At 41.7% G+C, this 19,574-nt stretch overlaps 1 protein-coding gene across 6 annotated transcripts in view; it reads right to left on the bottom strand.

The window, feature by feature from the left end:
• The window catches only part of LOC139473657 (dystrophin-like), a 452,560-nt gene that overhangs the window by 268,314 nt on the left and 164,672 nt on the right, over positions 1–19,574 (bottom strand). For 5 of the 6 annotated variants that reach the window (XM_071256342.1, XM_071256341.1, XM_071256344.1 and 2 more), the window contains 14 exons: positions 19,241–19,413; positions 18,646–18,861; positions 17,143–17,256; positions 15,835–16,161; positions 14,885–15,098; positions 14,401–14,504; positions 13,955–14,107; positions 13,539–13,700; positions 12,773–12,901; positions 12,138–12,311; positions 11,226–11,381; positions 8,027–8,194; positions 7,442–7,624; positions 6,265–6,420 (listed from right to left, as the gene is read on the bottom strand). In XM_071256342.1, the coding sequence (XP_071112443.1) occupies positions 6,265–6,420; positions 7,442–7,624; positions 8,027–8,194; positions 11,226–11,381; positions 12,138–12,311; positions 12,773–12,901; positions 13,539–13,700; positions 13,955–14,107; positions 14,401–14,504; positions 14,885–15,098; positions 15,835–16,161; positions 17,143–17,256; positions 18,646–18,861; positions 19,241–19,413 (2,429 nt within the window). The remainder of the gene's footprint in view (positions 1–6,264; positions 6,421–7,441; positions 7,625–8,026; positions 8,195–11,225; positions 11,382–12,137; positions 12,312–12,772; positions 12,902–13,538; positions 13,701–13,954; positions 14,108–14,400; positions 14,505–14,884; positions 15,099–15,834; positions 16,162–17,142; positions 17,257–18,645; positions 18,862–19,240; positions 19,414–19,574) is intronic. The other variant, XM_071256343.1, reaches the window with a different exon arrangement.

Below are 19,574 nucleotides of genomic sequence, written 5' to 3'. Positions count from 1 at the left end.
TTATGGTCTCTGCTGTGTGAGCTTTACCTGCCTCGTCCCGCCAGGTGTAGGTCTGTCCCCTCACCACACCATGCGGGACACATCCCCATCAACAACAACTCAACGTGACACACCTCCACAGCACTCCGACATCTATGATTCAACCTCCTCGGTGTATTACTACAGCACCACTGACTCATCCTTGACATTAGCCAGAGTTGTCAATATCTGTGTTCCGATTCCATCGTGGACAATCAAGGCCTGATTTGTGATCAATTACATTTCATGGTAGAGTGAGTGAGTGAGTGAGTGAGTGAGTGAGTGAGTGAGTGAGTGAGTGAGTGAGTGAGTGAGTTAGTGAGTGAGTGGCTGGGTGAGTGAGTGAGTGAGTGAGTGAGTGGCTGGGTGAGTGAGTGAGTGAGTGAGTGAGTGAGTGGCTGGGTGAGTGAGTGAGTGAGTGAGTGAGTGAGTGAGTGAGTGAGTGAGTGAGTGAGTGAGTGAGTGGCTGAGTGAGTGAGTGAGTGGCTGTCTGGGTGAGTGAGTGGCCGTCTGGGTGAGTGAGTGAGTTAGTGAGTGAGTGAGTGGCTGGGTGAGTGAGTGAGTGGCTGTCTGGGTGAGTGAGTGGCTGTCTGGGTGAGTGAGTTTGGTCACATCTTATGAATGTATATTCTGGATTGTGTTATACTATACAGTGGTGTCGGGGGGAAGGTATTTATCACTCAAATGTTCAATAAACAGGGGAATTCTCGATATATATTTCACATATTTCTCAAAATGCTGCATGGACATGGGTAGCCCAGTGGGCCAAGTTCCTCAAATCTCAACAAAAGGTGGCCGTAGACTCTTTGGGCTTTCCTAGCGCAATATAAATTGACTATCAGTAATGTTAGTGAAATATTCCCCTAACAGTATAAAGCTGTACATTGCTGATTCAGTGAGTGAGTGAATTGGATCACAGGCAGGGGGGGACACCAGACATAGGCTTCACACATTGTACCCATGTGGGGAATCGAACCCGGGTCTTCAGCCTCATGAGCAAACGCCTTAATCACAAGGCTACCCAACCGTCCCCATTGCTGATACAAATCACTGGCATACTGTATATGATACTATGACTGTAGTTCTCTTTATAACAGTATGTCTCTGTGAAGTCTCCAATCACTCAAAATTCATTCAATGACCGAAAAAAATGTAAATATGACAACCAATTTGCTGTGCTGGCACAAAATCAGAAAAATATGCTCAAATATTTCTTTGATAATAAAACATCTAAACACAAAGTCATCATAAAAACTATTTTTGTACAACGTAGCAACATAATAACACCTGATAAATAACATACAAACCAATAAATGCCACCATCAATTCATCAAACTCAACAAAATCTACATAAACAAAAAATAATTTCATAAAAACCCCACATTAGTGTCAACACCGCTGAAAGTCGAGATATTCACCCTACCTGTGTATTTCCTATGGGAATCTACGATGGTGACAACAAAACTGTCATCACAGAGCCCAATGACACCAGCGTTGCCTTGAAATTCAACCTATTGTATACGGTTGTATTGTATTTCAGTCCCTGACCATTTAACACCAGACCTGATGAAGTGTGACACCAGTGAAGCAGGTTTTAGTCATTACTGCCAGACAACCCTCCTCCATGTCAATGGCTTGTCGCAGGACTTACATCGCTGTGCCATGTACGTGCAACTACAATTCAATCGCCTTGTACACTCCGATGCCAACCCATTGATTTGCGCTGCGATGTCCGTGGCCAGCTGCCTTAGACGGAATGCCTTGACACTGGGTAATGTGGAACTGTCACAGTGGTATGATGGGGTGAGATGGGGAGGAGGGGGCGAGATGGGGAGGAAGGGGAGGATGGGGAGGATGGGGGAGGATGGGGCAACATGGGGGAGGAGGGGGCGAAATGGGGAGGAAGGGGCAAGATGGGGAGGAGGGGGGAAGAGAAGGGGGGGGGGGGGCAACATGGGGGGAGGATTGGGCAAGATGGGGACGAGGGGGCAAGGATGGGGAGGAGGGGGTGAGATGGGGGGGAGGATTGGACAAGATGGGGAGGAGGGGGCGAGATGGGGGAGGATGGGGTGAGATGGGGGAGGATGGGGAGGAGGGGGAGGATGGGGGGGGATGGGGGGAGAATGGAGTAAGATGGGGCGAAAAGGGGAGGATGGGGTGAGATGGGGGAGGATGGGGAGGAGGGGGCGAGATGGGGAGGATGGGGCGATATGGGGAGGATGGGGTGAGATGGGGGAGGATGGGGCGATATGGGGAGGATGGGGCGAGATGGGGGAGGATGGGGTGAGATGGGGGGATGGGGTGAGATGGGGGAGGATGGGGCGATATGGGGAGGATGGGGCGAGATGGGGGGGATGGGTGTTGAACATGATGCGAGACTTAAGGGCTAATTACAGATGTGACCGCTTGTTGGGAAACTAAATTACCAGCTCAAGATGCTCAAAATTGGGAATAAGAAAACTTTTCAGTGCTGGCTTAAATGATTTTCTGTGGTGGATAGTTTTTTAGGTTATCAAAAGACAATTTACCGTAAAATGGAATTCAAAGATACCTGCTGGAAAATTATGTGATATAACAACGATTCTTTGAATGATACAAATCTATGGCCAAAGTTTGAACTTCACAATTACAATACTTCATATGTCAGATAAAACTTCTACATCTTCATTTTATCCTTTGATCATCAAATCAGGAAGAGATTTTACAAAAAGGATAACACAAAAAACAAAAGTAATCTATCCATGAAACAATTGCTTTGCAAAAGTTTGTATTTCACAAGACAAGATCTTAGTTGTTTTTTCTTTTCAAGAAAGCAAATTACGAAGAAAAATCAAAGTTTAGGATACAGAAAAACCAACAAATCAATACAGAATTAAATATTTAACTATTTAAACTAAATATGCAATATCAATTCAATATTAATAAAATACAGCCCAACCTACCCTTAAAAGATCCACAGTAACACATCAAATATTCGCAGATTAATCGAACCATCCATCAACGTAAGACAAAATCAAGCGCCTTTACCATTTATACAATATCTGTATAATTTTATTGAAAATCAAAAATGATGTTGCCATGGAAACAGTTTCTACATGGATAACTGATTGCGACAAAGTAATCAAGACAATGCCCATGGCCCCGCCTGTCGAGTGTCCACCTTGGTTGTAGTGACGCAATGCCAGGGGCAGCGTCTGTGGCCGATGTCAGCAGCCCATGTGTGCGTGTGTGCAGCGCTGCAGTGGACTGGCCGGCCACAAGAATCAATACTGACTGCTGGCTTTTTGAAATTGACACGTCCATACCAGATGGAATAATCTTAAACTGTGTTTGTATTTGATGTTAACAAAGAAATATTTACTTGAAGGTGGAGAACTCTGGAGACTCCCTTGCATACTGTGTTTAACTAGTGACAAGAATATGTCAACATTATATTATAAAAAAATTATTCATGTTTCTTGAAATAACCAGCATTCTTAACTTAACCGTTTTTGTTGTCTGAGTTCATTTGACGTCAGCTGATTACCATTTTTTTATTTAAAGCTAGTAAATGAATGATGTTTTATGCTACAATCAGCGTTATGAGAGCTGGTCAAAAAGTTCTAAGTCTGACTATCTTTCAGTGAGTAAGTAGGGTTTAACGCCGCTTTTAACAGTATTCCAGTTATATCACGGCGTGTCACCTTAATGTGGGAGGAAAGCCCAAAGAGTTTTGGACTTTTAGAGAAAAGTACTCCACAAGAAATTCATGACCGCATGTCACAAGTGTATGGGGGTAAGTACCCTAGCTATTTCACTGTTAAACGCTGGGCAGCTATGTTTAAGGCAGGGAGAACAAGCCTTGATGATGAACCTTGGTCTGGATGTCCCTCAACTTCCATTCATTCAAATAGAAAGAAAAACTTATGCTATCAGATAGACATATTACCATTGCTGACCTTGAGGAAGACACAGGTCTTAACCATGGATCCATTGAAACTATTACTATTAGAGCTAATTGAGGAGGATTTCGTCAAATTCAAAAAGGGTTAGTCACAGGTAATGAAACATGGGTCTACCACTATGATCCAGAGTCAAAACGTCAATCCATGGAATGGTACCATTCCACTTCTCCGGCACCAAAGAAATTCAAGCCTTCAAGATAAGAGAAGAAAGTTATAGCCACTGTATTCAGGGATGCAAAGGGTGTGATCCTTGTTGATTACTTGGAATGTCAAAGACAATTACAGGTGCCTACTCTGCTGATTCGCTTCATTGCCTGAGAGATTCTGTCAAAGAAAATTGGTGAGGAATGCTGACTGCTGGAGCTTTATATCTTCATGACAATGTCTCTTATCACACCCAAGTGGGGAATCAAACCCAGGCCTTCAGCATGACAAGCGTACATGTTAAGCACCAGGCTACTCCCAGCCCTAAATAACAGCAGACCCAGTGCTATTTCTGCTGGCTGGCTGGCGTCTGTCATCTTTTACAATGTATGTCATTTACAAGGCTTTACAATCTAATCTTGGTTGTCAGGCACTGCCAACATCAGTAAAAGATTGTCAGGCATTGTCAACATCAGTAAAACATTGTCAGGCACTGCCAACATCAGTAAAACATTGTCAGGCACTGCCAACATTGGTAAAACATTGTCAAGCACTGTCAACATCGGTAAAACATTGTCAGGCACTGTCAACATCAGTAAAACATTGTCAGGCACTGCCAACATCGGTAAAACATTGTCAGGCACTGTCAACATTGGTAAAACATTGTCAGGCACTGCCAACATCAGTAAAACATTGTCAGGCACTGCCAACATCAGTAAAACATTGTCAGGCACTGTCAACATTGGTAAAACATTGTCAAGCACTGTCAACATTGGTAAAACATTGTCAGGCACTGTCAACATCAGTAAAACATTGTCAGGCACTGCCAACATCAGTAAAACATTGTCAGGCACTGCCAACATCGGTAAAACATTGTCAGGCACTGTCAACATCGGTAAAACATTGTCAGGCACTGCCAACATCAGTAAAACATTGTCAGGCACTGCCAACATCAGTAAAACATTGTCAGGCACTGCCAACATCAGTAAAACATTGTCAGGCACTGCCAACATCAGTAAAACATTCTTGCTGACAGGTAATTACTGGTTCCGCTGACACAGGTATCACATACATCATATTAACGAGAGTCTGCCGACTCACGCCAGTTTTAATGTCAGCATCATTAAGTCATACTGTTAACCAAACACCAAGCAGACAATATCTCTCACACGGCTCCCAGTAGAAGCTCCTGGGCTGTCAGTGATTTCAACTCCATAACTCAACTCCATAACTCAACTCCATAACTCAACTCTGTCTTCACTCAGTTTCACTGGATGCAGAACATTAAATCCTGCATGCATACACATTGAGAGTGAGTGAGTGAGTGAGTTGGATTTAACGCCGCTTTTAATAGTATTCCAGTTACATCACGGCGTGTCAGCTTAATGTGGGAGGAAAGCCCGAAGTGATGCAGGTCTCAGACGTTTACCACTTCGGTGAAACCCACAAGCACGGGTATGGTGCTGACTACACATTGAGAAGGGACGCAAAAAGTATTGGTGCTTAAATCATTATACACTACATAAAATTGTAGACAGCAAGAAGAGGCCTTCTTATTTTGGTAAGAAATGCACTCAAAGTGGCAGATTTTCTTCAATTAAATCCCCATCAATAATAGTCTCAATTTTCAGAACATGTGTTATGATGTGACATCTGTATAACTTTGGAAGTCAAGTGAAGCAAAGACCCCAAGGAGTGAGACTGACTGATCCCGATAAACATCCCTAACCAGTACTATAGTTTTTTTAGTATAATTTTTCCCGATCCTTTAAAGTTATATCATTGGGTAAGTTTTAACCGAAGTAGATTCCAAGAAAACAGGTGTACAGCTGTTTCTAGCTTAGTTTACAAGAAAATACACAAGGTTATCTTAATCCCTGGACATAAAACAATGCCTAGCAGAACAAAAAGTCTGGTGATTTTGTATCTCAAATTTCAAATTTGTACTGATCAAGTTTCTTATCCCCCGATTGTTCACCGGAGGTCACTGTAGGGGTGCAGTGTAATTTTTTTCTGCGCATAATATTCGAATTATTTTTTTTCAAAATACTGTATCTGCTAGATGGGGGTGCGCATTAATTGTACTTGGGTGTGCATTATACTCAAGAAAATATGGTACTACAGTTTCCAAAATGTCACAAAAAGATGGGATGTTTACCTTGATGGCCTCTCTCTGGGTGAGTGTTGACTTCTGCTGGTCCGGCAGCTTGTCGTGTGATGCCAGGACAACCTCCCCTCTACCAAGCCAGTCCTTGACCTTGAGGATCTGCGTCTGGAAGTCGATGAACTGACCATCCAGCTTGCTGCTCTCTTCCTGGGAGCAGGAAGGGGGAAAGATGGATTTAGTGAGTTGGGTTTGAATAGAATATCAGTCATATTATGGCATGGCATGTTCATGTGTGAGGAAGCACACAATGTGGGTTGTGGATGTTTACCACACTGGTGGAACTCACAACCATGGGTATGGTGGCGACAAACCAAGGATTATTGTCTGAAAAATCTGGGATGGAGCCTACAATCAGTGGCTCCTTGCACTGCTAAGGGAAGCAACTCTGTACAGTGAACACTTGAACAACAGTGCTCAGTAAACTAAATGACTCATCAGATTACCACCCGAGCCACATCATAAACGATATATGATGAAGAGATGAGAATGTAACAATGTGAGAAACATAATTGAATAATACCACATTGGATGATATCCCCTCTTCAAGATTAGATTTAGATTTAGGGCTAGGATGGATAACTCGGGTACTTGGGTTGGGTGGGTACTGAGTAGGACCCGGGACTACCCAGACCTGTGGTTAGTCACGTGATATATTGTTCCATGACAACAAAAATCACTATATTTAATATAGTGGTTACACCACAATTTTAAGTCTCTAATGTTCACATTTCTTCAAGACTATGAACACGTTCCTTCTGACTTATATATGTTTGAACAAAGCTAAAACTTCAGTCAACTTCAGTGTATGCATGACCACATCGCTATAAATGTGTACCTAAATACATTTTGCCAGGGCTACTTTCAAACTATTCCCAATCAGACATTTTGTACCTATCTCTTGACACCAATAGCGGGTACCCGGGTAGGGTTGGGTAATAGGGGTGTGGGTAACCGGGTAGTCAATTTGGACTCGTCCCAGCCCTAGATTTGACAACAGTGTTTTGTGAGTCATTCTGAGTCATTACAATGCTGGAAAATTGCCCCTCAACACGACAAGGCTTCCACATAATTTATAATGTATTATTCTTATTGCTACATTATTACAGAGGTCTTAATGTGTATAAATCCATATTGTTACGAGTCATATACACTGTGACAATCAACTCACTTGCATCTTCTGTTTCCGTGTTGACAACCTGGCGGACAGTTCCTCTACCGACAGCTCCATCTTAGACACAGTCTCGGCTGCCTCGATTACCTCCCCTTCTTCAGCCAGGTCCTGGAGCTGGAGAATGAGTTCCCTGATAGAGGGCACCAGCGCCTGTCTCTTGGACAGGTCGTCTTCAGCCAGCTGGGGATTGGTGAAGATAACATACTGTTTACACAAGCACGGGTAGATATCATTACACTGCAATCTTACACAACAGTAGTCATTGAGTCTGGACCAGACAAACCAGTGCTGAAGAACAGTCTAACAGTCTACACAGACAAGAGTGAATGCAGATATTTTTTTGCTATGGGGGTCCAAATTAAAACTATGATACGTATCCTCTTGTTATGGGTTTTCAAACCCTAAGAAGTATTTCTGATAATTCGACTTCAGAATACACTAAAATGAATTTTACCTTGGAGAAAATTTATTTTTGTTCACACATGGTCAAATGACGTCTTATTAATTTCAGTGATAAAGCCACGCGGAGCGAGATGATTTGATCAGGGGCCATCTTGTTACCGTCACATGATTTTGACTCACCCTGACATGGTTGACCTCCTCTTCCACATTATAGACGGTTGTGTTTAAGTCCCTTCGGTCAAGGTCATTATTCGTCGTTGACACAAACTCGCTAACTGCACTCATTTCTTTTCGTAGCTTCTTCGACACTTTCAGAGCTTTTTCAAGATTGGTCTTTCCCTGTGTGACCTAATATGGGCATAACATAATTGTGGGTCATTAAAAAAAGTAACATAATGTTAATATTGTATTGATGGATGAAATTTTCTTAAAAGTCAGCACAATACAAATTATTCCTATTCATGAAAGCTTTTAAACAGGAACTAGTAAGTATTGAATTATTTATTATAAATTACTTAATTTATTATTGAGTATGAATATTAATGAATATTTACAAGGACTGATAAAAGTTAAAGGAACTGAGATATTCAAAGATTAATATTAGAGAAATATGTTTTAATGTTTAAAAAACATATATCCTTATTAGAAACATTGAAAAATTCCCCAAAGCAGGACATAAAATTTTATGTTTTGAAAGCATGCAAGTAGAATAAAAAGACGAAACTGGCTCAACACATAGGATGAAATAAGCAAGCACAGAGTTACAAAAACAATCATTACCTTGTTTAAAAATATAATGTAACATCAAATGTTATTCTCCATGCCTGTGTCAGTGTTGATTGTTTGTTCAGTGACTAATTACAATTATGACTAAACAGCAAACATACAGCTCGAATCAAAACAAATCTACTCAGAAAGTCATGCTGTGAGGTGACAGGAAAAGAAAACTGGTTATAATAAAAAATAAACCATAATTGTCATACAATATAAATAATTGTCAAAATATCGAAATATGTCATATGACATTTCAAGTTCAATATATACTACTCAAAAGAAGTTCAGGAACACCTGTTTTTTTCATATTACTAAAGATAATCTGTCATGCCAGAATATGACAGAACTGGGTGTTCTTTACCATGACAGATTAAAGTCAAATGAAAGAATCAGGCATTCCTTAACTTCTTTTGGGTAGTATATAAATCCAGAATTTAAAAAACGACAGTTCAGAATCCAAGCACAACAGTCTGATTTTATGTGAAAAGAGTCCTGCATGAAAACAAGGTCAAGGTCTTGTCAAATTATTGATGAAACTAAAAACACCAACTTTATTTAGTGGGGTGTGGAGGGTCGGGTGGGAATCTTTACAAGCCAATTAATTTTCTCAATTAACATATATACCGTATTTGACGCAATAAGCGCCCCGCTCTAATAAGCACCCACGGAGATATTTGCCAATATACTGGCTAGTGAACAATCCCAATTAGCACCCCTTCCGATTGATCAATGTGCACACGACTTTTTTTATTCGTGTATAATACGCACTCATGTGTTATATGTCTCTTAATAATTAGCAATTTAATTCTGGAAAAATATATCTGTCATATATAAACATTTCAGGCTATCAGCATAAACCATGAAATTAAGGGTCTTTCAACTCTTGTTTTTTTCCCACCAAAATAATATTCTAATAATAGCCCCCTATTTCTAATTTTGAGAGCGCCCTGGGCACTTATTACGTCAAATAAGGCATTTCTTTTTGGAGAAGTGTGGATTGAAAGGCTGGCCAGGGCCACCATAATCTTGATTCTAAGGGATTGAAGTTTAACATTTCGGAAAAGCTGCTTCCAACTGGCATTAATTACAATCATGACCGAAGATTGGATCATCCAAGTGATCGAAAATAATCGGTTAGCATCATTTTGCTGTTTTTCAATGTTTAAGTTCAGTAAAACTAAATCACACCTTATACAATTATACAGATACCTACTTCAGCACCTTATTTCTCAAAAATGACAATGGTCTCGCTCTGTCTCACTCTATCTCACTGTTTCACTGGGGCGGTTGGGTAGCCTAGTTGTTAAAGCGTTCGCTCATCACGCCGAAGACCCTGGTTCGATTCCCGACATGGGTACAATGTGTGAAGCCCATTTCCGGTGTCCCCCACCGTGCTATTGCTGGAATATTGCTAAAAGCGCGTAAAACCATACTCACTCACTGTTACACTAAGTAGCAAGTCGTGAATTAACCTGCTCAGGAAACTCAGGGTTGAGGGAGGGGGCAAAATCATGTGTGTCTGATTATGGAAAATTGTCTGCAATTGCTTGGTCATTTGGACCTTCGGATCAATCTCTGATTATTCCAATTTTTCGGAGCATCACTTAACCAAATCACATTTATTTTACTTCACAGACATTTTGACAAGATCCTTCACCTAACTTTACAGATCAGTCGCATGAAGATTGGAGCTGGAATATTTTTTAGATTATCTTACATTTGTAACGGCGAAAATGACAAGTGTTATCGACATGCAGTTGTTAGTGCATGTTAATGTCAGTCAATAAAGTATCAAGGCCGATGTGGTTAGTAGTCTTGAGTAGCCTGGCTTACTGCCTGTATATAGGTATATCAGCATTAACACTATTTAATATTCAATTAAACATAAGTAACCATGGCGACCCGAACCTCTGTAATGAAATATTTGTCAGTCATGTCACCAATAATATCTCATGATGCATATCAGAGAAGCTGTTTAATACACGTAATAATATAGTCTGTATTTGGTTTTCAGTATTAGATATCTGTCAGTGTCTAGTGCAATGTAAATCACTTGGTTATCTCACACAAATGGCATTTTGAAAACATTTCATGCAATGAAATCACACAAAAATGACAAAGTTAAGGTAAATAAAAACTGAACTGAAAATAGCCTAATGATTAATTAACTCATTCTTTTCACAACAGAGCAAGGAAAGTCAGTTTTGACAGAAGAATGATTTAAATTTGAAATAATGAGCAAACAGTACCAGTATCAGAACCAACAAATTGATTTTTTAAAGAAAAAGTTTGGTACTCGAAGATCAATGTACATATTTCATAAAATAGACCAAAATAAATATCACCAACTGAGTGCATATTTCTTTAAAGTAAAACAACAAATCTTGAAATAAAGTATTCAATTAACTCAAATTCCCTTAAATAAAAATTCAAATTTGAAGTAATTTTGAAGGCATCATTCTTCTGATCTCCTTTCGCCACTGTATGCAGGAGTAACTGGACGCCTACGCTACCATCCTGCCAGAGACAGGGGGAAAGCTAGAGGAAAGCCAGGCTACAGCAAGTTGCTGCTGCTGCTGCAGGTGTTATGTGACTGAGCTAGTACCTGTGCCCCCAGGTCATTATATTGTTGTTTAATGGCATCCAGCTGCTTATTGAGCTTGTCGGGGAAGTCTACCTGTTTCTTCTCCACCACATGCCGACCTGCCTTGATCACATACTCCACCTCAGGCTTTAGCTCACTCATTGTCTTGTAAAATTTCTGGAAATGAATCAGTGTGAAACATTATATTTCTCATTTGGCCTATTTCGCCAGATAAGTCCACCATCTTCACCTATCCATCTCTCCCTCCACCCATCCGTCTCTCCATTAATCATCAATCTCTCCATCCATCCCTCCATCCATCAATCTCTACCCATATATCTCTCCATCCACCCATCTCTCCATGCATCCATCAATCTCTCCATCCATCAATCTCTCCACCCATCCATCTCTCCACCCATCCATCCATCGATCTCTCAATCCATTCATCCATCAATCTCTCATCCATCCTTTAATCTCTCAACCTGTCCGTCTCTCCACCCATCCCTCTCTCCCCCCATTCACCTCTCCCTCTATCCATCTCTATAGATTATCTCTCTCATCCCTCCACCTCGCAATCCATCTCTCTCTCCATCCATCCTTCCATCCTTCAATCTCTCCACCTGTCCGTCACTCCATCTGTCCATCTCTCCATCCATCCATCAACCTCTTAATCCATCCATCCATCCATCAATCTCTCCACCCATCCACCTCTCCCTCTATCCATCTCTATTATCTCTCTCATCCATCTTTCCCTCAACCTCTCAATCTTTCCATCCACCTGTCAATCTCTCAATCCATCAATCTCTCCATCCATCCCTCCATCCATCAATCTCTCAATCCATCCCTCTATCCATCTCCATTGATTTCCACTTTCAACCATCCATCTCTCAATCCATCAATCTCTCCAAACATTAATCTCTCCGCCCATCTCACCATGCAGGTGTCATGCCTGGACTGCAGCATCTCGATGTCCTCCCCCGGGACTTCAAGGAGGTGAGCTCTGTCCTGGATGTTGTCCAATTCTCTCTTCACGTGACTCAGCTTCGGCTCAAAGTCTGCCGGGCGCTGGAACTTGCGGAACTTCACCATCACCTCAGCAAAGTGTTTCTGTGAGGAACAAATAATGTAAATAAATAAACAAATAAAGTAAATCTGACTTTGAGTAGCTATGTAAATCTGACTTTGAGCAGTTATGTAAATCTGACTTTGAGTAGCTATGTAAATCTGACTTTGAGCATTTAAGTAAATCTGACTTTGAGCAGCTGTGTAAATCTGACTTTGAGTAGCTATGTAAATCTGACTTTGAGTAGCTGTCTAAATCTGACTTTGAGTAGCTATGTAAATCTCATTTGGAGTAGCTGTCTAAATCTGACTTTGAGTAGCTATGTAAATCTGACTTTGAGAAGCTGTGTAAATCCGACTTTGAGCAGCTGTGTAAATCCGACTTTGAGTAGCTGTCTAAATCTGACTTTGAGTAGCCATGTAAATCTGACTTTGAGTAGCTATGTCAAATCTGAATTTCAGTAGCTATGTCAAATCTGGATTTCAGAAGCTATGTCCAATCTGACCTTGAGAAGCTGCGTCTGCTGCTCCAGCCTGGCACTGGCCTCCATCTTGCCCTGCTGGCGGTACTCTAGGACATGCTTCTCCAGCTCACGCAGGAGATCCTCCTGCTGCTGAAACTCCTCCTTCAGAGACTGTTGGAATACAGCATAACATATGTGTAACAGCTCTCCAGATACGCAAAAGTACTTTTGGGTCGTTTGGTTACAACTACACATGAAAAAATGAACAAACCCAATAATACAACAACACGGTGAGTAATTACTCTATGTAGTTTTTCCACTTGCATACTTCATTTTGTTTTAAAGATCTTTATGTCCTGCATCTCATGTATTGTAACATATATATGTATCTCAGTCTTGAGCTTATGCAGCATGTAATACATTAAGGCAGTTCACAAACAAATGCAGATTAGAAGTCATCTGAACAAATTTGTTAGCAGGAACATTTTCAAAAATGGTCTAATTGTTGGCTTAAAAATTACCCAAATTATGTTGATTACCCAAAGACAGCTATCAAAACTCAATATGAATGATAACTTGGAAGTAAATAATCAACAGCTGAAACAATCATCCGGAGCCCTGAATAAGGACCTGGACCCTCTTCTTCTTAGTATTCTTAGCGTTAAGATGATCGTATCTCCCATATTTCAACATAGGCTTACGATATTCGTATCACTAAAATGCTTTGTAGAACGAGACCCTGCTCTGTTATGTACCAACTGAACCATGATCTCATCTGTATCAGTTGACCTCATCTGAATATACTGACCTCATGTTCCTGAGGAACGTCTCCAGCCACCATGTCGGCATCCAGACGAGACTGCAGATACTGGGTGATGTCCGACATCCATTGTGACATTTCCAGCATTTGACGCTCGATATTCTGTGCCTGGTGGATTGACCGCTCTAGACGGTTCACCTTTTCTTTGGCCTGTGTACAGAGATATTAGCTCAAGATCCATACAACTCAACAATAAATTTGCCTAAAAAATTTACATATATCATCCCTAAACATGTTCACCATAAGTTGTTTAGTTCAGCCCCAAGAACCAACCGTAACCATCAACAGAATCAAAGACTCGATTCCATGAAAATGGCAAAATGGGATCATCTGAAAGCACCAACAGCAACAGTTCCAGAAATGAAATGATTACGGGCAGCATGTGACATCTGTGATCCGCTCACCTCTGCTTCCAGGGAGTCGTACTTCCTGTTGTACTCATCCAGCTCCTTCTTGACAATGTCCACCATGATGGAGTTGGTGATCAACTCTCCCGCCAACTCATTCACCCGCTTCCTGTTACTGTCGTTGTGTTCCCGGAGAAGGTTCTCCACATCCTGCAATACAATATCAGAGTCACACTTGTACACACTCTCATTCACCTTCTCCCGAAACAGTCCATATCATGTCTGGCATCTTGTCTTTCCTGTTACCATCTACGACTGAGTAAAAGTTAGTCTCTGTTACGACTTTCTCAATTTAAGTGACATAATGAACTTGAGCATTTTCTCACAAAATTGGAGACAGTATTTTCCCTCCCCTTCAGAACAAAGCTAACATGCATTGTACACCCAGGAAATATGTCTATTAAACAAAGGCTGTTTGGAAATTCTTTTTCAAAATGACTCACATCTAGTTCTTCTGAAATCTCTTCAGCATCTGAACTGGTTGCTGATGTTCGACGGACTTTCCTTTCAAGGTTCTGCAGAAACCGCCTCTCCAAATCAAGTAGGTCTGAAACAGCAAGGCCATTCAAAGTAAGCCAAACAATCATGGTAATTCAGCCCTTAGTATGCTAAATGGAAGCTCTTTGAGAATAAAGGTCAATATGTGCCCTTGAAACTCATGACCTTCACATGCTTGCAAATAATGGTCACAACTTGATCTGCAGTGCAGGGTAGACCATTGGGCAGGTCCCCCCATTCGTGGTGGGTACATCCAATAACTTCTAGCTCTGACTTTATCTCAACATTTCAGGGTTAGAAATTAATTTTTATTTCACTAATCCACAAAAATGATCTGCAAAGAAAGACCTACAAAGAAATATCACAAGTCTTTCCACCATTTTACAAGTCTTGAACAAGTGGAACGTTAATTTTAAACCCGACATTTACCTTTTAGCTCCTTCCACTCAGCATCAGAGCTGTCGTACAGAGAATAGTATCTGTCCACCCTCTGGAACACGTCTGTCCACAACGCATTCATCTTCATCAATGACCGTGCCAGCTCCTGCAGCGTGCCGGACGGAGCTTTGTTCAACATCTCGTTAGCTCCTTCGTTAAGTGCATCTACATCAGACTCTCTCCCACTCACTTCTTTCTTCAAGCTCTGGAAGGATGTGTTTTTACAATCTCAACTGATTTCATGTTCATTAATCTAAACAATACACAGATCTAGACACGGCACATGACTCTCATCATCTTTCACAGTGAGGTGAGGTGAAATGGGGTTTAACGTCGCGCCCAAGATTATTGCACTTATATAGCGACGTGCATGTACGTGTGTGTGTTTGTGTGGCTGCTTGTGCTAGTCCGGACTGATGCCAATTTATAGTGCTAGCTCACTGAGATACCATTCCGCAGTTTAACATGAATACCCCATGCAGACACAGTATACTGACTCCGAGCCGACCAGTCCTTGTTTTAGCCCCTTAATGCCGAGCGCAAGACAGGGTAACAACAAGTACCCTCTTTTAAGGTCTTTTGGTATGACGTTGTCGGGGATCGAACCCCAGACCTTCCGCTCTCCGGGCGGATGCTCTACCACTAGACCACGGAGGCGGTCTCCTTTCACAGTGAATTATCAGATTTTCGAAATGAAATTTCTAATATAATTAGCATTCTATACTTTCAAAATATGAGTATTGTTTTACAAAAATATGAGCAAGCGAGTATTGTTTCACAATATTTTGGGCATCATTTCAACTATTTCAATGTTGAGAACCATTTGGCATGTCAAGAAAATATAAACCTGGGCCACCCTTCGCGAATTAGAATGAAACATTTCCTTAGCAAGAAATATGTTGCAACACAAAACGTATGTAGAAGACAGAAATTCAACAAACCTTGAATTTTTTGTTCTTTACAAGCAGATCATTTGCATTCTCCACGGAGTAATCCTTATTGGCCAGGTCGACCTTGAGTGGCTCCAGCCACTTGGTGATGTTCTCGATCTTGTCGTACACACATTGACTGTCACACAGAAGTTTCTTCAGGCGCTCGTTTTGTTCCTCGGCCATTTGAACCACCCGGTCCCACTTACTGTTCAGACTCACTACCTCATTGCCGAGACTCTCCTGGAACGTGTCATCGCCCTCCGTGGACAGGGACTTGCTCAAGTTGCTGATGTTGGTGATGTTCTGCCGCAGGGTCTTAATGTCCTCCAGGACTCCCTGAAAACAAGTTCACAAGATTTCAAACTTTGCCTGATGTTTGAATCATCCGTCATCATATTTCTTTGGTCCAACTTTTAATTTTAGGTATTTGTGTAAATGACATGTCGCTATTTCAGTCCCTAGTTGCAGGGGGTGATGGTATGGTACGGAGGATGGTATGGTACAGAGGATGGTATGGTACAGAGGATGGTATGTGGTACGGAGGATGGTATGGTACGTAGGATGGTGTGGTACGGAGAATGGTATTGAACAGAGGATGGTATGGTACAGAGGATGGTATGGTACAGAGGATGGCATGGTACAAAGGATGGTACAGAGGATGGTATGGTACAGATGGTATGGTTGGTTGGTTGTTAGTTGGTTTGTTGATTAACGCTGCAATCAGCAATATTCCAGCTATATGACGGCGGTCTGTAAATAATCAAGTCTGGACCAGACAATCCAGTGATTGATATCATGAGCATCGATCCACGCAATTGGGATCAATGACATACATCAACAAAGTCAGCGAGCCTGACCATCTGATCCCGTTAGTCGCCTTTTACGACAAGCATGTCGCCTTTTACGGTAAGCATGGGTACAGATGGTATGGTACAGAGGATAGTACAGACGATGATACAGAGGATGGTATGGTACAGATGGTATGGTACAGAGGATGGTATGGTACAGAGGATGGTATGGTACAGAGGATGGTACAGATGGTAGGGTACAGATGATGATACAGAGGATGGTACAGAAGATGGTATGGTACAGAGGATGGTACAGAGGATGATACAGAGAATGGTACAGAGGATGGTATGGTAATTCCAGGCTTATCTGTATCATCTTGCTCCGAAATTCATTCCTGAGACTACCTATTGGCGATTCTGGGTTAGAATTGATCCCATTGACCTATACTGGTCTGTAGCTGATCCTGTGTATCTGACCATGCTATCCAGAGTTGGCTAGAAGCCTTTACGACACAGGAATACCACTTACGTTACTCTCGTGGAGCTGTGCCTCAAGGGTGGGGATGTCGCCACTGACTGGGTCCTCGGCATGGAGAAACACATCCATCTCATCCATCCATCGTGTCAGCCCAACCAGCTGATTCTGAAACATGAAGACACAGATGAAGATGTGGCTGTATAATGCATAACAGTAAACAAGCGAGTAATTGAGTTGGTTGTTATGCTGCTTTGAACAGTTAGCCAAATGTGTCCAGGAAGTCCATGCAGGGTTAATACTACTTTTGTTAAGCTGAAAATCACTGTTGTGGTCCTGACAAACCAAGAATCAATTAAGGTTGAATCTGGAATCATAGCATCCTGGCATGCCAAAGGGATGCAACTTTGCACAATGACCCAATGAATAATAACTAATTTGGATAAAACTAAAACTTAATCATCTATTTGTCCTAACATATCTTCTTGTTATGATTTGAAGCTTGTCACAGCACAATGTTTTTGCAGGCAATGTAATTCACCACTTCCTCAACTGTCCTCAACATTCAACCCACATATTGATGAAGTGGGTGGGCCGGTGGGGTGGGCCAGTGGGGTGGGCCGGTGGGTTGGGCTGACATTGGGAAGCCAACTGCCAGCTGTGCCTTGCCTGACTTCTTGTTTTAAGAATTGACTTCAATATTTTTCTCCTTTGTGGATATGTAGAGGATTCATGCATAAAGTGCACACTGCTCAATCTCATTAAAATCAGACCTTAGTTCTCGCTATCCCTAAACAAAGATCTGAGGACATCCCATTAGGGGTCACATCAGAACGACCTTTCATTCGACCAATCAGAGCGTCGCTTACCAGATCATGAAAGTGACAGTCGGAATGTGATTTCTAATCATGCAGCCTCGAAAACTTTAAAACGGGGTATTCCGAACGATAGTTACGGGCTTAACGACTGAATCTAAACCATCTAGACCATCTGTTGGCCATTCCAGAATGTTCTTTTTTTCAGGTCTCAAATTTGTAATCGAGAATTTGTCAAAATATGTTTCGAAGCGTAGTGCCGTAAAGCATGAGAAAGCTGCCTTCTGATTGGCTAATGTCGACTTCTTGTCAGTAATTCCATTGGTTGGTCAGAGTTTGCGAAAGGTGAGTCGTTAAGCGGCAGAGAGAACTAAGATCTGATTTTAATGAGATTGGCACACCGCTTTTCACACAAGCCAGTGCACTATCATCAGCCAATAAGGAACAGTAGTTTGGCAGTAGGCGTGGCCTAATATTTTCAGTTTATGGACTTGAATCAATTGCAATTTACTCATGTCATCATACACAAGTGGATTACACAGATGTTCCCACCAACTGACATGGACATGCTGTCAGCAAGTTGGATCCCATTTCAAAGACTGAGTGAAATAAACAGCTGCAAGTTTACATATACCCAAAGACATCAATGTCTCTGAAGGGCACATTTTGTGTTAGCCAAGTGTGCCCGAGACCACATCTTAAAGAGTCTAGAATGAACAAGACTAGACTGAGGACAGCGTACCTGATACTGTTTCATCTGGCCAATAGTCCTGTCCAGTTTGGCCAGTCTGTCTGTAATGGCGGCTGACACGTCTGACCAGCGGCCATTCAGGTTCTTGAGGTCATTCTGGAGATCCCCAACATCCTCATCAGAGGACTTCTTGTCGATGAGTTCCTGCCCAGTCCTGTTGACATAGTCCAGGCTGGACTGGTGGTCTTGGAGGTCATCTTGCAGCTCCTAAACACATCAACACTAAATTCAGGACTTGACATTATCAAAATAAACCTTTTATATAAATCATCACATTCAAGAAATAACCATGTATAATCTTTCTACATTTCCATATTCCACAAAACAATGTTTTCTATTGTGGGAGAAAATTTATCTCGTCAAAAACAACTTTTCAATATGAAGGGAGACTACTCCCCCAAAACTCGATAAATTATCTCCCTTGATGTGCTAACATTCATTATGTTGTTTGAAAATAAGGAATATGATCAGAAAATAATGACCAAAAATATTAAACAATAGTTTAAATTTATTCTTCCCAACAGATAAAAAACTACTGTACATCACAAAACAGGATCAACAGAGAAGCTTCAAGTGAAAAACACACCCGGTACTGCAGCTGTTGTTCCTCCATAGTCTCCAGGCTTGCCAGTGAGATCTTCTCAGTCTGCAGTATGGCCTCCATATCACTCACCCACTTGGAGAGGGCACCGATGGCTGCCATGTAGGACTTGGACGGAGCTCGCTCCATTGCCTCCGCTAACAACCTCTGCCGCTCCCCTAATAAGCAATGGTGTGTGTGGAGGGATTAGCTGCAGTAATGTGACCACCCAGCCCTGTATATCATTAACATACCAGGGCTTAAAGTCACTGTGTCATCACACAGAATGCACAAGTCATGGTTAGCGTAACACACGGTATACTTTCATGCAAGATTGTCC

Source organism: Haliotis cracherodii, unplaced genomic scaffold, assembly GCF_022045235.1.
Source record: "Haliotis cracherodii isolate W230 unplaced genomic scaffold, xgHalCrac1.p SCAF_3, whole genome shotgun sequence".
Taxonomy (NCBI): domain Eukaryota; kingdom Metazoa; phylum Mollusca; class Gastropoda; order Lepetellida; family Haliotidae; genus Haliotis; species Haliotis cracherodii.
This window is presented reverse-complemented; position numbering and strand designations above follow the sequence as displayed.